Here is a 13143-nt window from a genome sequence, read left to right on the forward strand (position 1 = left end):
CAATCACTTTTCAGTATCACTCTCTACTAGTTGTGTGCTCACTGTCCCGTAGATTGTCACAACATGGTTGAAAGACGTGGTTTTCACCATGAGGTGAGAAGAAGGGACGTTATTACTGTTTACTCATGCCTCGTCTACCGTGTCTCTCATCTGTCAGTCTCATTTCTTTATTATAAACAACATTTACGATTATGTATTGAAGTTGTCTGCACAATGATAAAAATATGTCTTATCAATAATAGTGTATAATTCGTAGTGAGCAAAATTCAGATCAGATAAATATCCAGCTACAGCGGAGAAATCTTTAAAGTGTTCTGTTTGTTGATTGGATGACTGCTGATGAAGCCGGCATGACAAGAAAATTGCTAATAGCCTTTAGAATTCCCAGCAGCCCTTGCTAAATCTCTCTTCTGTAGAGCTCCCACTCTGTAAGGCTCACTTTCTTGATGCTTTGCTTTCTGGTCGGAATGTCTCACTGAGAAACTTATTATAGTCAATTCTGCAAGAAACAGTTGAGATGAATTTAAACAGCATGTAAAATAAAATTATCCATAAGATGTACTTAATCGCTTGCTAATCCAAACTTACCGGCCAGACAACTCCTCATCGAAAGTGTGCATGACATTATAGACTTCATCTTCATCTAACACTACATTAGCCAGCTTAAGAACATTCCTGAACTCTGGCAATGTGAGTAAGCCATTTCCTGTCTTGTCTAGCTTCTTGAATGCTCGCCGAAGATTCTTCCAATCTCCCGCCAACTATGAAATAACGACAGCATTCATTGCCAACCAGCATGTGATGACAGCATTTATATTCTCAAATAGGAAATAATAGCAGTTTTATCTACTAGAGAAAATGTGATAGACAAACTGGTGTGATAAATAACCAGTTCATTTTTGTTACTTGAAATGTATTGTATAGCTTAGCAAATTGAATTGCAGATATCTGTGTAGGAAATTTATAACCATTCGTACTTAGCGCTAGCATGTTTTAAATAACTTAGTATTTTTTCCATGTAGACTAAAACGTTCTCATGCAAAGAAATTGCTATCATTCTGGTCACAAGACATGGTAGATGGGTTATAGGGAACCCATATGCTATCCCATCTACCACTTTAAATCTCTCTAGAATTGATACCTTCTGGCGGAGTTTAGAGCTGATGCCAACAAGACCTTTTTGCGGTGGCTCCCCTATATCTGCTATCGGCAGCTCTCTTCTTGGGTGGGCTAATAGGTCATTCATGTCATTTCCATGTTTCCATACGTCTCTCTTCATAGCAAATGGCCTCAGGAACTCGATGTAGGATACTCTGTAATGTAATAGTAGAGTGATTATAGATATGTTATCATTGGGAGTGTTTAATTGAGGTTCATAACCAAAATATTATTTCTCCAATTAAACTCAATATTTTTCCTAACCAAACAAGAGTTTCCAAGTTATACCCTCAATATTTATTTACCTTCCATCCGCAGAAGTAAACTTAGTCATAATTTCATTAAGTTCAGCTTCAGTCAGATGTACACAGAGTTCACAAAGGACCTCTCTGAACTCGTCCCGTGATATGTGGCCCGTTCCGTATGGATCCATAGCAAAGAACTCCTTCCGCAGGTCATCCCACATGAAATCAATCTATAACAGGTGTCAAAACTGTTTAGAATTTGCATAGAGGAAGAACAGAACAAAGTATAGAATGCTGTAAAATTAAGAGTAATAAAAAAGCCAAAGTCGTGGCCGGAACTGCAACTCTGCAGGGTTCCCAATCAGGGTCAAATCACGTACTTGATGATATATCGATGGCCCTACATACAACACGGACATGCAGTTCCAATTATCCAGATTCAAATTACGTAAGTTTCAATCTTCTCAAACTTTAATTAGCTTTATCTCTTCTATGCAAATAGGCAGAAGAAATGAATTAGTCTTTGGAAGCAATACAAATATGCCATAGTTTACATCAACAGAAGAGCTAACTTGTCACCTGTTGTCTAATAAAACTGGGTGCATTTATTTCCTAGCGGTGTTGGGTAGGCTCGTAGCACTGACAATTTAGAGCAACACTTATAATGTATATCTTTAACACAGCTTATATCTATTTACTGTGTATAGTTGAAGCTAATTTTAGCATATGGCCTTTTTCGAGATCAGTAATATCAGATGTTGTTCGTCACCCTTCGCATTGAATGGATTTTGCTGTTCACTCACTAATATGCCCCCTATTCATATGTTGAACACCAAAAAAGACCAGATAGCTCCGACTTCTGCATGAATTCTTTTTTTTTTGTAGTACTATGGTGGTATATAGTTGGCTGGCCATTTTGCTTTCACTATATGCTTGAACATTGCTTTGTTATTTGTTAGTAAATAAATACTTTGTAACTTTATAGTTTTTTAAGGTACAGAATCTGTAACCTTCACAACAAACTGAACTGAGAATACATACGATACTTTCTCCTAAGCAAATCGAGTTTATGGCGAAACATATAGAGTACCTTAGACCTGAGAGAGTCAGCGAGCAAATCCATGTCGCTATTCAGTATTTTACTTCTCTTGGAGAAGTCAGCGTCTCCTTTAACTGGAGGTTTGAGTTTGGCATTGGGAAACGCAGCCGATGATGGTGAGTGGCCAAATGTTCGAACAAACTGCAGCCACTCCAATTTGTTGTCCTTGTTTGTGATGAAGGTCTTCCAAAGCTGTCGGATTTCTCCTCTGTTGATTACTGGGCTTATGTTAAACCTAGACAAACAATAGACTCCTTACAACATACATGTATATTATACTCGCACAATTATTAAAGGAGAGAGTATCAAGAATAAAACATTAAATTAGGTATTACGTAAAAACTAAATATCGAGAGATATTTATAGCTCATATAGCTGGAACAAATGATGTGCTGGTATAGCTGTCGTGTCAACCAATGACAGGAGAGAACATTGAGAGAACACCAGCCTACACACCTCTTCAGGAGCTTGTATAGCGTCTCCTGTGACAACCTCTGTGAATTAAACTCTTCCATCTCGGAGAAATATTTTTCAACCTGTGATAGAGAAGATATTGTCATTTAGTATCGACCACCATCAGACTGCCCAGTCAATACTAAAACAGCTTCACAATGCAAACGCTGTTGGTGCAAATTGGTGTCACACCTTACATTTTTATATTGCTTGTTAAATATATCCTTGATGATGAGTTGAAGCTGTTCCGTTGATCGCTGGTCATGCCCGTCATCGTCTAAAACTAAGACATTGTTTCCATTTCCATCCGCTTTGATTGGAGCGTGCTTTGGAGAGCCCGTAGTTGTGAACAAACTTTGTGTGTCTCCTCTGAAGTAAAACAAAGCCAGTTCAACGGCCTAAGAATTGTCTCCTCAATACAACCATGCGATTAAAAGCTATATTTTGGTAAATATCAATAAAAATGTGCATGTTCGTGTAGCATCCCCAGTGTGGCAGCCAAGGGTTTATGCAGCATCTGTCACTTACTAACCTGGTGTCAAATTGTGCCATGAATTCAGCGTATTTGACATCTCCTTCATTAGTGATGGGAATGTTATCTATAAGAACTCTAAACTGTTCATCACTCATCTCTACGTTGAACCTGCTTTCTATAGCCGCTCTGAACTCTTCTTGAGAGATGACATCCGTACCCAGCCTATCTATTTTGCTACAACATAAGAATGCAAGCTAAATATTATTAAAAGGCAACCTCACGAGTTGATCAAGCTTTGAAACCTAAACTGTTTTCTTTTGATTGTTATGTACTAAGTTAGATAGTTAAATGTCACATAGCTATTTTTAAAACGGGCAGGAAATTTGACTTTATAAAGCAATCGTAACTCCTTACTCATAGGCAACACTTGGACATGTCAACCACAACTATACCTGCTCCCACTGTATGAGTTACATATACTGTATGTTTAGTCCAAAGAGGCACATGACCTTACTTGGCCAATTTGCAGTGTCATGTTTCTCTGACTAACTATCGGCGTTCACTGGATAACCAGCTTTTACCCACTTACTGAAAAGTGCCTATGAGAGAAAGGAAGTCCTTCTGGAACATGTTCATGAGCTGAGCTTCTATGGCACTGAGTGCAGACTGAGCGCCTGGGCTACCAGATCGGACAGACTTGTTATATCTGTGGCCTGGGTCTCCAAGTATTTTATGGGGCATCCCTTCTTCACTGCGGTCTTGGAACCTGTGGAGGAACTCCTGGAACAACAGGTAATACAGTTAAATTCTGTTGAGAATTTCTGGTGGTATTTATTAATCCTTATTTATAAATCGTAGAGCAGCAAAAAGTATAAAGCAGTTTTATTTTACTCAAGTCTGAGGTCAAGATCAGAATCAGAAAACCATGAGTGCAACAACAAAATGACTTTTCTGGTTTGGATAGTAGAAATATTATAGCACAGAATTATCTTCCCTTAAATGAGTAACTAGGGAAGTATTACATGATGATATTGTATAAACTCTCTTTGGTAAATCTGGTTTAATCTGGACACGTTTTCGCATGCCGTTCTTATGTAGAAACTGTTGAGACACGAATGTAAACATCTAAATAAAATGTGTACTCCTCTCATATGATCCAAATGGGAATTGCATATTGAAAACTGTAACAACAGCAGACAGCACTTTTGTGTATGGGGTCACCTTGCATTAGCTTAGTTAATTCAAACTTTACTCATTCCAGCCATTTTTAAATATATATTTAAGAAAATTTACCAATGTTTTAAGGATTTAATTGTTCCTACTGTATGTTTGGTAGCCTACCAACACTCAGCCAATGATATGAATAGTTTAAAGGCCAAGTACCATGAGTAAAGCATTGTTCATGACAAATAATACTCATGTGGATATCACAAATATAACGGTGTCCAGGATAAACCAGGATTTATAGGCACGTTCATATACCTTACTTATGTGTGATCTAAATGAATAGCTTTTGCTCCCATGAAGAAAGACTGGCATGCTATACTTCAAACCAAAACTAGCACATTTTGGGAAACCTGAGACTAAACGCTTTCAAGTTGCTTGTTTCTCTTGTGACCCCTCCAAATCTTGAATATAAATATTGTTTGCTATTGTTGGGTTGCTAAAAGACCGCAGTGCCTATATTCATTTTGTACACTTTAAGCCAATTCAGTGTTAAAACTCTTTCTAAGATTCTAATTATCTCTTTGTAACATTTATTATTCATGTCTTATATTACCTATTATTATTATCATCATTACTATCATTATTATTGTTATTATTATCATTATTATAATTATTATTATCATCATTACTATCATTATTATCATTACTATCATCATTATTATCATTATTATTGTTATTATTATCATTATTATATTATTATCATCATTATTATCATTATTATTGTTATTATTATCATTATTATATTATTAATATTATTATTATCGTTATCAATATTGTTATTATTATTTTAATTGTTATTATTATCATTATTATATTTTTATTATCATTATTATTATTACCACCATTATTGTTATCATTATTATTGTTATCATTATTATTATTATTACTACTATTATTATTACTATCATTATAATTATTGTTACTATTATTATCATTATTATATTATTACTGTCGTTATTATCATTAGTATTATTATTATTATTGTTATCATTATTATTATTATTATTTCTAACCTTAAGTAAATCTTACCTTATATGGTACTCCTGTTTTTAGCTGTGATAGTCCACATCTGGCAAGGAATTCATCTAAATGGTTTCTCTCTAGCTTCAGGCCATGATTGGCGAGGGTAGAACAAAAAACTTGCGCAGGTACCTTCAAATACGCATACAGCAACATTGTACCCATCTAGCATAGAGCGGTGACTATATATTTTTTCCGTAAAAGATAATACTCTTTCAGTTCTGCTCTCCCTGCAATGACAACTGAAACTCTATATCAAGCACCTTACCATGCATAAACGCTAACATGATAGCAATAAACACTTACTCTGCTGATTAAGTGAATGACTATAGCCTATCCGTATCCGTTGCCCGTATCCGTTGCCCGTATCCGTAAGTTTATTTTTGTAGACTTGTAATTATGGGAAAATAGCTTTAAAATGCATCTATGCGTAACGGCTATAAACAGCCAAAACCAACCATGGTAATTTTAGCACGCTGCTGCTTGACGCTTTTCTTGTTAAGTAAGTTTCTTTTATTTTGTAATTTTATGTAACGAGCAGCATATACTAGTTGACCCTCGACCTTCACAACACACTGTCTTGTTATATGAATGCATAGGTTTGAAATTGTGAATTTCTTTCACATAAAAGAAGCTGCAAGCTCATCATTCAGACAAAGTTAAGATTTTCTAGAAATAAGAATGCCATAACCAAACCGGCCAAACATGTCTCTCAATTCATATCAATTGGAAATTCCATGATGAAACATCTAGCTGGCATTTTCTGAGTGCAATCAAGTTTTGTATCTGTCTGCCAAGGCAAAGTGTAGAGGAAAGATCTAGTCAGTAATCATACAATAGCTATAATATAGCTAACCAATCCAGATTTGTTGGTGTCTGTATCCTCAAATGCTGTTTTCATTCCATGAAATCCTTCTCGGAACTTATTCTTCAGCCATCTCTCGATGTCTATTGACCGCTGTCGAGCTGTTTCCTTCTTTCGCGGTGACCCCTCAGCTAGAAACGTTAAATTTTATTTATCAACATGAAAAAAATCTAACGGCCTCAATCAAATGCTCAAGTACATAATACTGTTATTTAAAAAAAAGAGCTTTTGTTAGGTTTAGGTGAAGTAGCCTATCATCTAGAGAAGTACTTATCAAGTTTTAGTAGTGCCAGCTAGTCCCTACCAGATATCCGAAAATCTATTTAGAATGAAGCTGCGAAGCACACCAGTCCTACCTGGTGGAGTAGGAGAGACTGCCTCTTGAGACAGCATGACTGGCAGCTCAACATTTCCTGTCGACGAAGCTTTTGCATCAGCGAGAGATATTCCCAGCTTCTTCATGAACTTTGATCCATCGATAACTCCAATGTTTTCATCATCATACCTAAAACACTTCTCAATTTGTGGTTATACTTTAGACAGTACATTTTGCAGAAGCTACTAGGAATAGTGTTATAGAAAGTGACCTCAAAAGAGACAACCAATGCATCAGAATACAAAGAAGAGACCCACTTCTGCCACAGCCTTTCAAACTCATCATCATCCATGCTGAACATGAGCTTGTTGAGGGCATTTTTAAATTCGGGCTTAAGCAAACGAGAGGCTCCACCAGGGTTCATTTGTGGCACGAGGTCGGCTACATCCAGCACTCTGAAGAATAAGTGTACATACAAATGTACACACCAGGCTTACTAGAAGATAAGCGAGTATACATTTCATTAGCTTATCATTGTATTGAGTGTCAAAACAGTCCACCATCTACCTACCGGCAGAAGTCTCATTTTCGGAAATGATACTTGTAGTTAATAGAGAACATAACATTTACTTCTTTAATATTCACCTGATGGGTAACGCTTCTAAAGAACTGTTGGGTTAGCGCAGTTTTTTGGTTTTGTTAAGATTGTAATTATGGGTTAAATAGCTGCAGGTTAGATAATGGTTTGCGTCTAAAGAAAGTGTCGAACATCAGTCACTTGTTAGCAACATGTATTTTGTCTTTACTATTAAAACTTTGGCCTCTAGCACCAACTGGTGAGCTGTTGATTTCCTCTTCTGATCTAACTTCACAACGAGTATCCATTTTGAGATGCACAGCAAGATTGTGCCAGATATCACTTAAACTAAAACTATCGAGCAAGCCTCACATAATAAAATCTATCAGGTTAGCTCTATGCTTTGGCGGTTAACTCTATGGGTCTGAGGTTTGATGCATGCGATAAAGAGAGATGGCGAGAGAGATTAAAAAAGCAGACGAAAGGCTGCCTGTCCGTTTCATGCATGGACAGCTAAATGGGGAGTAAGAAACAATCTCAGTGTTACCTTCCGTACAGAATTCTACGACAGAAAACGCGGCAATCAATATGGCGGCACACTAAACGCAAAACACTATACAACTTTTTATCATCAGGAAGGTTTGTATGTTTGGCAGTTTCTAATAGAATTAATTTATAGAACAGGAAGTCTAATTATCCGCACAAAGCCCTTGATACTGTGGCCTTGGAGAGATCTCCTCTTTCTAAGTTGTCAGTTCATGAGGTTACCTTTGTCTAGCTTTCTCTCTGAGAAGGGAGTGAACTTGCACGGCATTGAGTACAGGACGATCATTGAAGTTCTTGTTGATGGAAGTCATCCACTGAGGATAGGCGCTGCTCGGCAGTATTCGGAATTTGGAGAAGAATTCGGCAAAGTGAATAATGTTCTTGTCATGCAATCCGATCCTGTGTAGCATTTGCTGATAGAGCTGCTGGCTGACATTTCTTCCTGTCATCATGGTCACTATTCGATAGAGAGCCTCTCTGCAAACACATCGTAATCATTTCGTCAACTTGGGCATACATTGTATATAATCATCCTTCAATCACATGCTGTCGACTGTCGTGCAAACAGTGCAAACAAAGCTGTCATCATGGATCCTAAATTTGTTACTTTATGATTTTCAGAGCATTGAACTTTTGACTGACCCACTGTTTAAAAGGCCTCGACGCTGCCGCAGCTGAGCAAACAACTTTTCTTTCTACATGCTACTTATGAAAGCGTCATTCTATGTTCAGCCTGATACAGTTCTTTCATTACAGATGATAAATGTTTTTGCAAAACAATCAGGTTTTTACATCTATTGATTTTAATAATCGTCGTATATTGAGCATGGAGTAGGCCCAGAGGAACAGCGGGAGCTTATCTAGCACAAGGCAGTCACCTTACACGGTCAGTAGAGTAAGAAATGTTATGTGACTAACAAAGACAAAGGGCCTGTACACAGCTCACTCTCTAATAGTAGGCATCTTACCCATCTACACAGTTTTATTGATTTACCAAACTCCCATTTATTTAACATTAATGGAAAACCCGATACACACCTCCGAAGCATCTCTCAGACTTACTTTGAAAGTCAATTGCAGTTTAAATACAAGTAAGAGAGTTTTTAGCCTATACATTCTTATAGCATTTCATACCGTATAAAGGAAATTTGTGGGCTTTTTACGAAGCAAATTTATAGCTGGTTACCTTTTATAAAAAGTGAAATGGTTAGTCCTTGACATCCGATACTCTGTAGGAAATGATAGGCAAACACGTATGATGGGATACTTGAGCAGTTCCGATTACATAGCTGCCACACAGAGGCATCAGATGTCCCTTATCCGACTGAAGGGGTCACTAAATATGTGCGCAACACGAATTCTGTTCGATAACACACTAGTGGTTTTTAATTTTTCCCTAACTTCTTTGAGGGTAGTTGCGAGCTGAATTGAATGGATATGTGACACCGGAACTAACTTCCTGACTTCTATCTAACGCAAACACAGTTTGATTTCATTGATCTCATCACAGTATGATTAATGCGCATTAGTATAATAGCGCCTCTAATTACCTGAATCTATTGTACACTGAAATACTTGCTAAACCCTAGCAAAAGGGAGATAGCTTGTCATAAATTAATATTTACAAAATTTTTTACAGAATATTTGACTTTCATACGTGATATACATGTAGCTTTAGGTATTAAAATTTGAAGTGACTGAACGCTTACAGTAACTCGCTGATGAGGTTTATGAAAAACAGAAATATTTCATTTGGCAAGGAGATCTGTCCAACTTTACAAATCACACCAGCATTTGGTAATCCAGCAACTGTGACTAATATCTGGCACGCTTTATTTGGCTTACTTGTTAACATTTCCCTGTCCCTGCGGATCATTGTCCTTGAACTTCTTTTGCACTTCGTGAAAATGGGTGCGACATTTTTCTTTTATTATAGACTCAAGTTCATCGATCTCGAGTCTTGATTGAGTCGAGGCCTGAGACAGACGACTCGATACTCTGCTCATCACATCATCACGACTGCCTATTTGACTTCGGTTACCTTCAACATGACGAGCACATAAATTGGGAAATCAAGGAGACGTCAAAAGTGTAATATTTGAAAATGGAGATGATAGGAAAGTCTTGCAAACCACGCAATCAAAACTGCCAGATAGCAAGCCACGTAATCAGAGAGCAACATAATCAGAAATAGAAAAAGTAATCATACAGCAAAGAATAAAAATTTTAAAGAAAAGAAAGAGAACCCACTCACCAAAAATAGGCATTCTAGTTTTACTAGGGTCACCCTCAGTAACCTGCACACCTTCAGGTATCATTTCAATCCTATGCGGGGTCGGTTCTCTATACCTCTCGTACCCCATTCTGTTGCTTCCCGCGGTGCTCAGTCTTTTAGGTATCTTGTAATCCTGTTCCGCCGCGAGTGGTCTGCTCCCAGAAGCGGAGAGAGGCGCATTTCCTCCAACAACGTCTATCTGCGCTGGACCCGGTGCCATAGCTGACATAGGGTGTTGTATGGCTGGCAGCACTGGTAGTCTTCCTCCAGACTGCTGTGTGGCTGGCCTACTGGCTACACCAACCCGTGACATTGTCTGTCTATGTGAAGATGCCGTGCGAGACTGATCAAGTTTTGTGGCTGTGATAATATCGCGTTACAGTGCTAAACCGAGTAGCCCACCATCTTTGCGGATTTGTTGTCATTAGCGACTGCGCTTAGTAACTACTTTACATGAGAGGCACGAAGTAAAATTTCAATCCAGTGGTGTAGACATTAATTTTCTATTCCTGCAATTCTCCGATTTATAAAGCTTATAGCCGATTGCTGGAGGCAAAAATGAGCGTGAGATGACAAGTCGACCTAATTTTAACATTTAATAAGCGTTGATAAAACCTTTAAAATCTTTAATAGATCCTACAAATTGACGATGTTACTCGTTGTCTGTATCCACCTCCAGCTCACATTTCAATTTCAAGTAGTATTATCAGGCATTCAACAATGAAAATATAAGCTCTAGGCAAACACTAGGAGAAAGTAATCACGTTCAATAGCTTCTATTGATACGAGTCACAATGCATTGAGTATGTCAATCGTTGTGATCGCTATTTGAATTTGTCGAGTATAGAAATTGACTCTCTAAAGAAATGGTATATCGGTGTAATGAGCTGTAATGCTAGCCTCTAGAGCTCTCGGGTCAGACACTGCTGTTTGTATTCAAACGACTAAAGGTATTGTTGTTATGTTACTCTTACAGCCTTGCGACTCCAATAAAGATCTTAATAACTATTTTAGCACTCAGCAAAGCGATGTGTGATTTTCTGTTAGGTAATGTAATCTTGCATCAATCAGATAATTCTTTAATTTTTCACTATAATAAGAGCCGTGTTTGTCCGTCCATCCATCCAAAGGCACAGTTGGAGGTTACAAAAAATTGCATCATACAGGATTTGAACCCACGACATTCAGCTTTGCAACCCAGCACGCTAGCATATGCTATAACTTGTGCCTATCGTTCATCTTCTACAATTTTAGAATTATTGGGCGTATACTTGTTCTTTGTGCTTTATAGACACACTTGGTGATCTCTCACGACACACTGGATGGTCAAGGTACTAGTATTAGGTGCTAGTATTAGGTACTAGTAGAAGGTACTAGTAGAAGGTACTAGTATTTCATAAATAATGTTGTTTGTGAGCCATATCTTCATTTGCCTTAGTCGCATTGTCACGGTATTTTCATGGGAGCACTACGCAGGACCAGCTAAGCGTGGAATAACCTATGAACCTTTTACAGATAAAGTTTAAATGATATACTGGATGTAGGTAACAAATGTATATAGGCCTACAGTATTGTAAAATAAACGAGGTAGACTAAGTGATCAGACAACTCCGTAAATATGAATGTTAATTGAACTTGTGACTTGGGTCATGTTTGTAATAGTGGAAAATGAAGGGCAAAAGTTGTGAAAAGCCCTAAATTGCCTGTTTAGCAATTAGGGCACATAAAAAATTGATGAATTTATGCTACACTTTGATGGGATAAAATTTGCTCAAGGACAAGCAAGGAAAGGTGACTTTGAAATTGACCCGGTCAAGTTCCTTTGGGTTAGCAATTTCTACTTTACTCTTTCCAAACTTGGTCAGGTTTTAGTCGCTGATCCAAAGAGGTGGTGACCTAGACTCTAGGCCTAAATTAATGGCGCACGTGTTTCGGCTTCTTTCGTGGGTGGGAACTCCAGATGGGGACTGCTAATGAACAAAAGTATAAAGATTTCCACTTATACAAATTGTAATGCTGTACAAGATGCTGTGTCCTTTAAAGAGAACATCAATTTGTCACACCCAAATGTAATAATAGATTTACCCTCTAAAAAGAACATCAATCTATCGTTCCAAAAGAATAATAAAATGGCAGATATATTTATCGTAAAAAAGTAGAGTGGCAAATAGATTTATCATACAAAGTAGAATGGGAGATATATTTATCGTAAAAAATAGAATGGCAGATGTAGTGTATTTACTCTACAAAACCTTATACTACATGAGTTAGTTCGGATCGCATTTAAACAAAACAATGTATATAAACAATATAGTGCAAACACAAGTAAACTCAACTTCCATACATAGAGATTACCCATAATTCTTTCAATCGCTAAAATTTCACTCAGTTTGCGCGTAAAGTAATTTATACTTACCAGTGTGTTGAATTCTGATCTCATTTTCTGTTTATATGGATCTGATCTCATTTTCTGTTTATATGTTTACAGCCAGAAAAGATTTGTAGTTAGATTAACTGTATACCATGTAACAAATAATAATTAAGGCAAATGTATAATATGTAAAATGGACCCAGAAATTGTATAATCTACAGCCAAATAAAACAAAGAGATGATTTGCTAAAATACATATAATGAACAAATGCTATTTCTCCATAGCTATTTTGTTCAACTTATTCAGTTTCAAATAATGGCTCCAGTTAAGAACACATGTATTTAGCAGATTGGCAGTAACCTATCCTTAATTTGTTCAAATCCAAAAAGAACTTAGTTTATTGTTTAACCCGAATATACATGAACGATCATTAAAACCTAAACTGGTCTAGTAAATGAGCTTGGTGAAGCGGACAAAAAGTGGAGTTATCATACTTGCATGAAAAAACAACTCCT

At 37.1% G+C, this 13143-nt stretch overlaps 1 protein-coding gene across 1 annotated transcript; it reads right to left on the reverse strand.

Annotated features, from left to right (window-relative positions):
• Positions 1-183: 183 nt before the first annotated feature.
• Positions 184-10674, reverse strand: LOC137389926 (EF-hand calcium-binding domain-containing protein 6-like). The gene is made up of 16 exons (XM_068076115.1): positions 10236-10674; positions 9827-10022; positions 8204-8458; positions 7176-7313; positions 6899-7047; positions 6534-6673; positions 5687-5809; positions 4020-4210; positions 3488-3664; positions 3153-3324; positions 2959-3038; positions 2494-2737; positions 1464-1633; positions 1142-1313; positions 589-761; positions 184-499 (listed from the first exon to the last, which is right to left on the reverse strand). Exons 1-16 carry the CDS (start codon positions 10567-10569, stop codon positions 436-438), a joined length of 2778 nt encoding a protein of 925 aa, XP_067932216.1. The 5' UTR covers positions 10570-10674; the 3' UTR covers positions 184-435.
• Between the last annotated feature and the right edge of the window lie 2469 nt (positions 10675-13143).

This window comes from Watersipora subatra, chromosome 3, assembly GCF_963576615.1.
Source record: "Watersipora subatra chromosome 3, tzWatSuba1.1, whole genome shotgun sequence".
Taxonomy (NCBI): Eukaryota; Metazoa; Bryozoa; class Gymnolaemata; order Cheilostomatida; family Watersiporidae; genus Watersipora; species Watersipora subatra.

Bases quoted from the DNA above. Each gene is read 5' to 3' on its own strand.
- LOC137389926 (XM_068076115.1), bottom strand. From the start codon at position 10,569: ATGTCACGGGTTGGTGTAGCCAGTAGGCCAGCCACACAGCAGTCTGGA. The intron at 8,459-9,826 runs GTAAGCCAAATA...ATGTGTTTGCAG, and splicing joins GGACAGGGAAATGTTAACAA to AGAGGCTCTCTATCGAATAG. The intron at 500-588 runs GTAAGTTTGGAT...TGTTTCTTGCAG, and splicing joins GATGAGGAGTTGTCTGGCCG to AATTGACTATAATAAGTTTC.